Consider the following 10,565-nt stretch of genomic DNA (forward strand, 5'->3'; position numbering starts at 1 on the left):
GGTGTCTGGTTACTCCCGGTCAGCCCACGCGAGCTGGGCGAAGGGAGGGGTTAGTTTAGTCCGCTTGCTTCCCACAGCAGTTATGATAACTGGGCCGGCTGCGAGCGAGTGACGCGCCGTGGTTTCGCACCAAACCACACGGCTCATTGATAGTTTGTTTCCCAGCAGGTGAAATTGAAGGACCAGGAGCCCAACTTTGAGCGGGATATACTTATCTATCTAACCGAGGAGAGCAACCTGTCGCCCGCTTCGCCTGCCTGCCCTTCTCCCTCTCTAAGATGTTGCTTTGTGGATGGGATGGCGTCTCGTCCCGTTTGTCTGCGCATTTATAGCCCAACCGGAGAAGCAAATTTAGCCACCCGTGTGTCTCCGTTGTAGCGATTCTGTTCTCCGGTAAGTTTAATTTTCAACTACTTTTCCCGAAACGCGACCTCCGAACTTTTTTTGGGCGGAGAGGGGGGGGGGGTCGCGTGCGTTGGTAGTTATCATATTTGAAGGTCAAACGGGCCAATCACTCATATTTACTGCCTGCATATCGATGCTGTTAGAATGTGAAAGTGGGTTGGATATGACTTTTCTATACCCGGTGACCTAAAACAACACACATATAAAATACACACCACCGTATGCATGCAATGTTGCCCACTTTACGTGTACCCACTTCTAGTGGGATCTGGGACAGCCCTCCTGCCCTGCTGAGGTCCACTGATATTCTGCATAATGCACAAGGTATGCAGCTGACTTGTGTGTGAGAGAGAGACAGCGAGGGGGTGGGTGGAGTGGGGGACGAACTCTGCATGCGGGCCTACGCAGAATGGTGCTCCTGTTTTGTTGAGATTCATCCATCCATCCATCTAACCATCCATCCATCCACCCATCCATTTATCTAGCGGCCATTTGCATGGCTGCATCAAAAATGCAAGACAATTAGCCCGAGAGGAGAAAATATGGCGTTTCATATTGATTTTTGTTGTGACGTGATGGGATCAAATAGCACGCAGTAACCCATTCCAACAACCTTATTTTGCCTATGCAGGGCGGACGGGCAACATTGAGAAGAACTCAATGCTCTTGTGTTAAAAGAAAGAAAGAAAAAAAATCTTTGGCTGATTTGCAGAGAGATTGATAGAATTTGCATTCAACGGTCCTACTTACCATTCCGTGCCAGCTGATGACAAACCTAGTCCAGTTCAAAACATCCTAATGGGAAGCATTGCGGTCATCATGGCTGCAGGGATCCCGAAAATGGGAGACGGAAGTTGCTTTAAAAAAATCAATATATATGCCAAATTAATACAATGATTAAAAAAAAAAAAAAAAAAAAGCAGAAATCAAGACGCAAAGATTAGCTGATGCTGATTCACTCTTCCCCAGCTCACCGACACCTTGCAACCATTGTGCTGCAAGATGCTGGCTGTACCATTGTGCACCGGGAGGGTAGGGAAGGAGGGAGAGAAGGAGGGATGAAGGGATGGAGGGAGGGAGAGGGGAGCGGTTGCCATGGCAACCCGAGAGGAGCTCACGTGACGTCAAAGCCGAGCAGGAGAGGGAGAATGGGAGGGAGGCGCACAGCTAGCCTGCTACCATTCACTTACAATGAAGAGTCTATCTATCTATCTATCTATAATATATCATCATTGTTCCGTGAAACGCATGTATGTTTGTTTGTTTCTTTGTATCTATTACACAAAGAAAATAAGTTTTTGCTGCATTTTTGGATGGAAAAAAAAGACCATTACTGTGAACTTAAGCCTTACAGAGGCCACATCAGTTAAAATCCATCCTATACATCAACTTCACAGATACCGGGAGTTGTGACATGCCACTTTATAAATCAGCTTTACAGATGCCATAATCTGCATGCTTTGATGCATGTTTTTGTTTTGTTTTTTAAAGCAGACATGATTAGCTTTCTACACTGCTTGCCCGCTTCTCACACGCAACTCACAAAGCTGACCTGGACAAACTGTTTGATTGGCTGATGAGTATCACTTGGAAAGAGTTACAATAAATGCCTGTGTAATTCCTGTTTGCTGACAATTCCCAACTGCACTGACTAGAAAATGCGAGCAAGTTTAAATAAGGCTCAAGACCCGAGTCCACATATTGAGGAACCTTGTCCAAGACGATCGACTGCAAGAATCCAGTCAGATTATATCTTCATCAGAATGTGCTGTATTAGCAACTGCGCTGTCTGGCTCCAGACTTCTCTGCAGTGAGGTAAGCTGCTTACAAAAAGTAGTTAAAAGCAGTGCTTGCCTCACGCTGGTGGTCGCTATGCATAAATGATGTGTGGATGTGCCGTCCAGGTTATAGCAAAGCTTTAAATGGGGAGTAAAGTCAAAATGGCCGCCCCTTAAAGTGGATTAAGACAGGTGGCTTTACATTAACTAAATCATGCATCGGTTTGATTTGTATTTTTCAAAGAAATGTGTAAAATATGCTTGAAGCTAAAACATGCTTGAATTTGCACCATGGTTCAGATGTTAACTAAGCACTCTTGGGCTTCGTACAGCTCCACAAGCTGCTCCACCATTTCTGTAGTCCACCTTTGACCATAGGATCATATTTTAGAATAAGCCTATGAAACAAAGTAATCTATGTTTTTTGCTCTGGGTCGCGAAGGGGCAAACTCGGGGCAAACTCGGGACAAAAACCAGTCGATGAAGTGTGTACCAAGCCTTATAAGTGTTAATATACCATTTTTGTTTTATTCGTGACAGGGTGGAATGAGGTCTCCTGACCGCTAGATGGCGACAAAACACAAACAAAACATAACATGCAGTGACAAAGTGGCGACACAAGCGAGGAAGGAAGTATTCGGCTTTCAATCGTTTCCTTATTGCTTAGCTCAGTTCCTTTGAAATGGGAGGCATTAAAAACGGAAGTTGTTGAGTGGAAAAAAAATACAGTAAAATGCCAATTGTAAAAATGTGACATATGTGATTTGCTCACGTTTAATGTTACTATTTGTTCCTCACCGCCAGTGTGTGTGTGTGTGTGTGTGTGTGTGTGTGTGTGTGTGTGTGTGGGTGGTGAGTTTGGGTGCGTGTCTGTGTGTGTGTCTGTGTGTGTGTGTGTGTCGCCATAGTAACACTTAAACCAACCGGGAGGGCCAATGGAGGATTGCGGCAGAGGTGTCTGGTTACTCCCGGTCAGCCCACGCGAGCTGGGCGAAGGGAGGGGTTAGTTTAGTCCGCTTGCTTCCCACAGCAGTTATGATAACTTGGCCGGCTGCGAGCGAGTGACGCGCCGTGGTTTCGCACCAAAACACACGGCTCATTGATAGTTTGTTTCCCAGCAGGTGAAATTGAAGGACCAGGAGCCCAACTTTGAGCGGGATATACTTATCTATCTAACCGAGGAGAGCAACCTGTCGCCCGCTTCGCCTGCCTGCCCTTCTCCCTCTCTAAGATGTTGCTTTGTGGATGGGATGGCGTCTCGTCCCGTTTGTCTGCGCATTTATAGCCCAACCGGAGAAGCAAATTTAGCCACCCGTGTGTCTCCGTTGTAGCGATTCTGTTCTCCGGTAAGTTTAATTTTCAACTACTTTTCCCGAAACGCGACCTCCGAACTTTTTTTGGGCGGAGAGGGGGGGGGGGTGTCTGGTTACTCCCGGTCAGCCCACGCGAGCTGGGCGAAGGGAGGGGTTAGTTTAGTCCGCTTGCTTCCCACAGCAGTTATGATAACTTGGCCGGCTGCGAGCGAGTGACGCGCCGTGGTTTCGCACCAAAACACACGGCTCATTGATAGTTTGTTTCCCAGCAGGTGAAATTGAAGGACCAGGAGCCCAACTTTGAGCGGGATATACTTATCTATCTAACCGAGGAGAGCAACCTGTCGCCCGCTTCGCCTGCCTGCCCTTCTCCCTCTCTAAGATGTTGCTTTGTGGATGGGATGGCGTCTCGTCCCGTTTGTCTGCGCATTTATAGCCCAACCGGAGAAGCAAATTTAGCCACCCGTGTGTCTCCGTTGTAGCGATTCTGTTCTCCGGTAAGTTTAATTTTCAACTACTTTTCCCGAAACGCGACCTCCGAACTTTTTTTGGGCGGAGAGGGGGGGGGGGTGAAGCGTCTTGCTAGCTGCTGTCGTGCTAATGGGAATACGAGTGCTTGAACTACGAGGGGCTACTTTAGACTTGAATATTCATATTTTGAAGTAAAATTGAAGCGTGACAGCAAGGTGCTTTGGTCATATAATCAGATAATTGTTCTTTAAAAGAAGTGGGAAACGAAACATTATCAATGAACACGTTTTAGGTTCGCTCTGCAACTTGGCTCTTTGTGGGGGAAAAACTAAGGATTCAAAGAAAAGAATCTAACAATTACACGTCTGCGGCTTTTTACGGAAAAGGGATTCTTTCAAATATCCCCTTCCCCCTTCATTAGTATTCAACAATTCATTGCCGTTCAATTGGTACAATTGCCCAGGTCAGAGTTCACGAGTGTTTGGAATAGTTGTCATCCAGGTTAAGGGATGCAATTGATGGATGTTCCTGTCTTGAGTGCTCAGAACGTTAAAGTTGGATCCATGGGTGTGTGTGTGTGGGAGGGGGGGCTCATCATGGCAAACCTGTCATTAGCGAAAATGAAGTGCTTGCGGTCAGGTCTGAAAATGCAGCGGAAGTTCTGGATGTGTAGGAAAAAATAAATCTCGGCGTCTTAGATGTTCTGATTTTGAAAAGACCAGAATATGAGTGGACTTATCGTAATACAACGTCACTGACATTGTTTTATAATCGTATCCAAAAGTGTCCATCCATCACTTGTTCTGATAAGGATTGCGGCCTATCCCAGCTGTCCTTGGCACTGGGTGTCAGCCGATCATAGGACACATGCCCTCTATCTTCTACCTCTAATTAGATTTTAAAGAAACCAATGCGCCCGAGGAAAAACAACCCATCAGAGACACATTGCCATGCACTCATAGGCAAAGCCTTGCACAAACTTGAAATTGAGAATTAAACGATCAGGAATATCAAAAGAAGGAATTGTCCTAATCCCAGAACAAAACAAGGTTGTTCATAGAAGCTGCATTTCAGAGGTGGAGGGGCCACAGGCAGCTGAGAGGATTCAGAACTGATGTGGAATTAGCACCACTTCTGCTCGTCAGGTAAGTTTATCAAGATCGCTTTGAAGAGGTATATCTGATGTGTGCCATTACTCAGCATTCGCATTGTCAGATATCTGCTACTTATCAGATATGTATTTACGCGAAAGGGTTCAGACCTGAAGATAATCTTACTCCAATTGTTCCCCCCTATATTTACATTGACATGACACATATCCCAGTTGTGCTACTTGACTGGGAAGAAGTCATAATTGTGTCACTTGAAACATGCTGTGCAAATCCAACCTAACAAAACATGTAGAAGCAGGTAGGCTGTAGTGAATGCAAACCAGCTTGTGGGCTTTCCTTTTTTTTTCTCTGAGTCACCATTTCTTTCTTTTTTTTTTCCCTCAAATTCCCGCTACTGTTTTCTCCACAAGATCCCTGACCTCACAAGACACAGCGACGAATACTCTTAGCAACAGAAATTGAAGTGTAGAATGAGCTGTTTATCCGCAAACCGACCGTTCTTGAATTCCCCTCACATGTTTATGAAAACAGTCCTTGCATCATCTTTTGGAAGTCTCCGTCGTCATCGCTTGTTCCGCATCCGAGGTCCCCGCCGCACTTTCTTCCCAAGTCTCTCTCGAAAAAGCGGTTCACTCAAAGTTTGCGCTTGTTTTCCTGGCGCCAGCCACCTTCAGGAAGAGTTTCACCTCAGCAAATGTCTTTGCCAGCAGAGACCACACTTCTGACATTTGGAGGATACGCACACATTTCCGCTCCAGTCTGATGTGTTTAGAATTATGTTTTGGGACATTGGTGCGGATTCTGGTGTTGCTTTCTGGCAAAGTTAGAGGAATGAACGCCAGAAAATGACCTTCTTTTGGTATGAGTTACAAAAAGTGAAATGGATTGTTTTCAGATCCATCTGTGCGTCGAAGCTTTCAGAGGCAGGAAGGTGGGCGGAAAGGAAATGCTTGGTGCTCAGCATTAGGGTAAAAAGCACTATCACGTTTCCAAGATTAGTTTCTTTTAACTCCCCGTGACTGTGGCCAAGCATCTGAAAGTCGTAGACAAAGGGGTTGTTTACTTTGAGGCTATTTAAACAACAATCTGATCATAAAACCCGATTGTGGATTCATTTGTCTTGAAACAGTTGAAGCCAAATCATTTGAGCAAAGGTGCTGTTTCAGAAACGTGTGTCAAACTGGTAGCCCTTTGCATTAATCAGTACCTAAGAAGTCACTCCCGCTTTTAAAAAAGGTTGGTGGCCCTCGATCTATCACTTACCTTTGCTACCGCACAGTAAATATTCTTTGAAAGAAAACCACTACTGGGCCATCGTAACCACACATTCTTTCAACGCGGCGCAAACTAGTTCATCGTGCACGGTTGGTAGCCTTGAGCTCCATCCATGCCAGGCCACCACTCCTCTGGGTTGGATTATTCTGCTCAATATGACCAAAAATAAAAGATTCTCTCATCTGCTTCAGTTATTTGAAAACACAAATAAGTTCTCTGATTGGTCTCCATCACGCAAATGCAGTTAAACGGTTATCCCCAAATACAAGCATGGCTTTTGTTGATAAAAATACAACACACACTGCAAATGTTGGCCACAAAAAATTGTTGAGTGCATCATGGGAAGATTTTGAGCATAGCAGGAATCCCTGAAGTGGGTCAGTAGACTGATTAGAGGTGGGGATATCTGTGAAACGGCCTCCTTTCTCCGAATCCCGCTTTGGAGAAAAGAGTTAATGAGTACGCCCGTAACAGGCCTGCTATGTTTATGCAGGAATGCAGGTTATCCATTCTCTTGCGCAAACCCGAAGAGGGAGAGCCAAGCGGGTTCCTCGCCATCTCACTCATTAGCCGTGAGAATGGCAAGCGCTGCTGTGAAGACTGATTGTTTCGCCGCCCTTGTTGTTTCAACACAGTGGAATGTTTTTATCCGCACTTGGGCCGCAGTGCAGGCCTGCTCCATTCTCAATGGAGCACGGCCCCGCTCATGATTGAAGGGGGGCTTTGGAAGCAGCCGCCCTAAATAGCGTTGGCCCAGCATTACTGCCGTGTTAATGCTACGTTTTCTTTACCCTCACAAAAGTTGGAGCCAAACCGGTCTTATACTTGGCAAGCTAGTACGCTTTGTAAAAAAGGTTCACATACAGTGTGTCCGCGGTTTACCCTGAGATCCACATACGACATTTCGAGGCTGCCAACTCGTTTTCGCGGCACTGTCAGGATACGTTGTCACAAGGCACGAGACGTGCGCAATTACCGCTGTATTTACTGTTCATTATTGCGATTGGCTGGCAACCAGTTCAGGGTGTACCCCGCCTACTGCCCGATGACAGCTTGAATGGGCTCCAGCATGCCCGCGACAAGGGGATGAAATCATGGGTGGAATCATTGAAGTGTTTTATATTCATGACCTCGGGCAGTTGCCGGGGGACAACCTGAACCGGTTGCCAGCCAGTCGCAGGGCATACAGAGACAAATGGCCATTCGCGCTCACACTCACACCTAGGGACAATTTAGAGTGTTCAATCAGCCCGCCATGCATGTTTTTTGGAATGTGGGAGGAAACCGGAATACCCGGAGAAAACCCACAGCGGCGCGGCAAGAGCATGTAAAACTCCACACAGAGCTGGGATCAAACCCACGATCTCTGCACTGTGAGGTCGACGCACTCACCACTCGCCCACCGGGTACTTTAATCATGAATTTAATTTTGCATGAGCTGCTCAAAAATGACCAAATGTTCCACCCCAAAAAAACTTGTGACCGTTGTCCAGTTACGGGAAGCCGTTCAGAAAACCGCCGGTGTTTAAAATGAAGCGTCAAGGAAGCTTAAAATGGGGTTTGCGCCAGACACGGTCGTTATTTCCCTGCCTCCGTTGTGCCTATCTGTGCGAGTGTGGGCGTGTCGCTCTTAAAACGTTCTCGCGGTCAGGTACGTTTCTATTTTCAGGCGGCGAAAAGAAGGTTAGCTATTTCATTTAGAGAGTAAATTGAAATGTGCAGCGCTTTAGTGAGACATTTCGATGCGCTTGGATGCCGTTAGAAAAGGGACGCACAAAATCATCTTCTCAGTGGAATATTTGGAAATGCAGTATCATATACTCAACACTCAATCGTAGACGTTGCATACTTACAGCAGTATTGCAAAACGATGATGTAAACCATTCAGCCCATAATAATTGTAAAATTTGATGAAATGCCATCACCTCCCCCGCCTCATCCCTGAGGACATTTCTTTGGTACACTCCAAGATCTTAAGAGAGAAGTCAAAGCTTGTCGTGGCATGTGCACCTGGACGCCTTGTTGTAAAGGTGGTGTGGTCCTAAGCTTCCCGTGTCTCCACCACCAAAGCACTGCAGCAGAAATCAGTGAAAGATTTCGACAAAAGCTTGAATAGAAACTTTTGTTACGCATACAAGGAATCTTTTCGGTAACTTTCATACCATTCAGAAGTACAATATAAGTGTGAAAAATAAGATAACCATGGCACCACTAAAACAGAATATCCATTTGGCCTTCACTTTGATGACGGCGGCAGACTTGGTGAGTAACGTTCGTAGCGACGGCGGCCTGTTTCTCGAGAAGTGAATCATTTGACAAGACATTTGACTTTCCAATTCTACAATTATCAGCTGCTGGACATGTTTTACCACTTTTCCCGCATCCCAGTCAGTTCCATTTCCTGTTCTGTTGTTGTCATTGCATTTAGGGGGGTTTGGTTTTTTTTTTTTCTATCAGCAAGTGTTTCAAATTTTGCCTAGAATCCGCTGCAATTTGTTGAGGGTTTGCAAGGTTTGCTCTAAGTTTCCTGAGCTTTTAAAGAAATTTGCAGCAGTGTCAGAATATTAGTAGAACCTTTTTTGAAGTTTGTGAGATTTCTGAAGTCTTATAAGATTTACTGAAGGCACCAGAGATTTTTTTTGTTGATGTCTGGTGAGTTTGTCTGAAGGGCCCTGTGATTTGTTGAAAGTTTTGCAACATTGACTGCGTCTGGTGTGACGTTATCTGCGGTTGTGGTTCAAACCGGGACCGTGGAGGGCTCTATTTTTATTATTTTGTGAAAATATCATCTTCATTTAATGATCCAACATCTGCTTGCGGTTGTTCTATTTCCAGCGCTTTTAATAAGACTCTGCCTGGTACAATAGCCATTCCTTCCTTCCTCCCATGTTATACCGCAAAGCTAAAGAAATAAAAAAAATATGCCGCTCTTTGGCCGTCAAATCAACATGCTGTCCATCTTTACTCGTGCAGGGAAGATGCACGTGTCGCTGGCAGAAGCCTTGGAGGTCCGAGGCGGTCCGCTCCAGGAGGAGGAGGTCTGGGCGGTGCTGAGCCAGAGTGCCGAGAGCCTCCAGGAACTCTTTCACAAAGGTATGAACATTGAAAATTCAAGCTAGGGGAGATGTTTTGATTGCATATCTCAATCTTTGTACACACACTTGCATCGAGTCGGTGCCAGAGTCATAACCTCACTATTTGTCGAGTTCCCTGTGGTCCATAAAACTGTCGGCCGCACAGTTTTTGGCTTCGTTCTCTAATCTCGCCTGAGTCATATTTTCCTGCTTTCACAATTCCTCTACCTGCTTCGTTTGCACACGCGTCACAAAACCGCCGCAGGCGCGTCGAGATAATTTCCGCTCGCCAAAAATACGATCATTTTCTCCAGAAATATCGTTATGTTTTAAAATCTCGCTAAAATCCGCATCTGCCACGTCTCATGCAAGTAAGACAGCACTCATCCCGTGTCATATATTTGGAGTTTGCCTTTTCGTTACGAGAAGAGTTGGGGGCGGAGCCTGACTTTTGCGCCGACGGAGGCTTCGTGGGCTGCTCCCTCATTTCACACTTCATGCGTGGGCCAACTATTCAAGCAAGAAAAAAAAAAGTCAATTTTCTAAGTTGTGTTTTGAACGTAGAGCAGGGGTGTCAAAGTCAAATGGACGCAGGGCCAGATAAAAATTTTTGCTGCAAGCCGAGGGCCGGACTGATCAAATGTTCATTGAAAATTTTAAAAATAACCACATATTGTTTATTGAACCAAATTTAATTGACCGAAAACCGAACAAATACATTCCAATACGGTCAGATAAATAAAGCAACATTTTTTTATGGCTATGTCAGTAAACTTTAATTTTCAACAGGCACAAAAAAATTTCCTTTGTATAAAAATACCCATAACATGAATGAAAGAAGCCGATATTATTCAAGGCACTATCAATAGTCCATATTTTCTCTTTTAGCAAAAGTAGGCTAAATTTACTTAAAAGAAAAACAAATAATAGTGCAGTAATTTTCGATCATTTACTCGAATAAAATATTTTTAAAACATAATTGGATTGAAAAACAACAAAATAAAGTGCAAAAATGTATAAACCAAAAACAACACTTTCTTCAAGAAGTAACAAGCAGCGAAAGCAAATATTGCACTTTAATTTTTAAACTTGAACTGAGTAAAAACTCTTAGTATGTGATTGCACAGTATATTATAA

At 44.9% G+C, this 10,565-nt stretch overlaps 2 protein-coding genes across 9 annotated transcripts in view; one reads left to right on the top strand and one right to left on the bottom strand.

Moving 5' to 3' along the window:
- mapk10 (mitogen-activated protein kinase 10) overlaps nucleotides 1-1,450 on the bottom strand; it is a 20,112-nt gene extending 18,662 nt beyond the window's left edge. Inside the window, exon 1 of one of the 2 annotated variants that reach the window (XM_019882861.1) lies at nucleotides 1,156-1,450. Coding sequence is in view for 1 of the 2 variants with exons in the window: in XM_019882858.1 (XP_019738417.1) it covers nucleotides 1,156-1,158 (3 nt within the window). In the remaining variant the exon portion in view is untranslated. The remainder of the gene's footprint in view (nucleotides 1-1,155) is intronic. The other variant, XM_019882858.1, reaches the window with a different exon arrangement.
- Nucleotides 121-10,565, top strand: part of ptpn13 (protein tyrosine phosphatase non-receptor type 13) — a 42,352-nt gene continuing 31,907 nt past the window's right edge. For 4 of the 7 annotated variants that reach the window (XM_019882848.1, XM_019882846.1, XM_019882847.1 and 1 more), the window contains exon 1: nucleotides 9,333-9,447. In XM_019882848.1, the coding sequence (XP_019738407.1) occupies nucleotides 9,333-9,447 (115 nt within the window). Of the gene's footprint in view, nucleotides 394-3,654; nucleotides 3,994-5,041; nucleotides 5,113-9,327; nucleotides 9,448-10,565 lie in introns of those variants that run through there. The other 3 variants (XM_019882844.1, XM_019882843.1, XM_019882842.1) reach the window with 3 other exon arrangements.

The sequence above is a fragment of the Hippocampus comes genome, unplaced genomic scaffold (assembly GCF_001891065.2).
Source record: "Hippocampus comes isolate QL1 unplaced genomic scaffold, H_comes_QL1_v1.1 scaffold30, whole genome shotgun sequence".
NCBI lineage: Eukaryota > Metazoa > Chordata > Actinopteri > Syngnathiformes > Syngnathidae > Hippocampus > Hippocampus comes.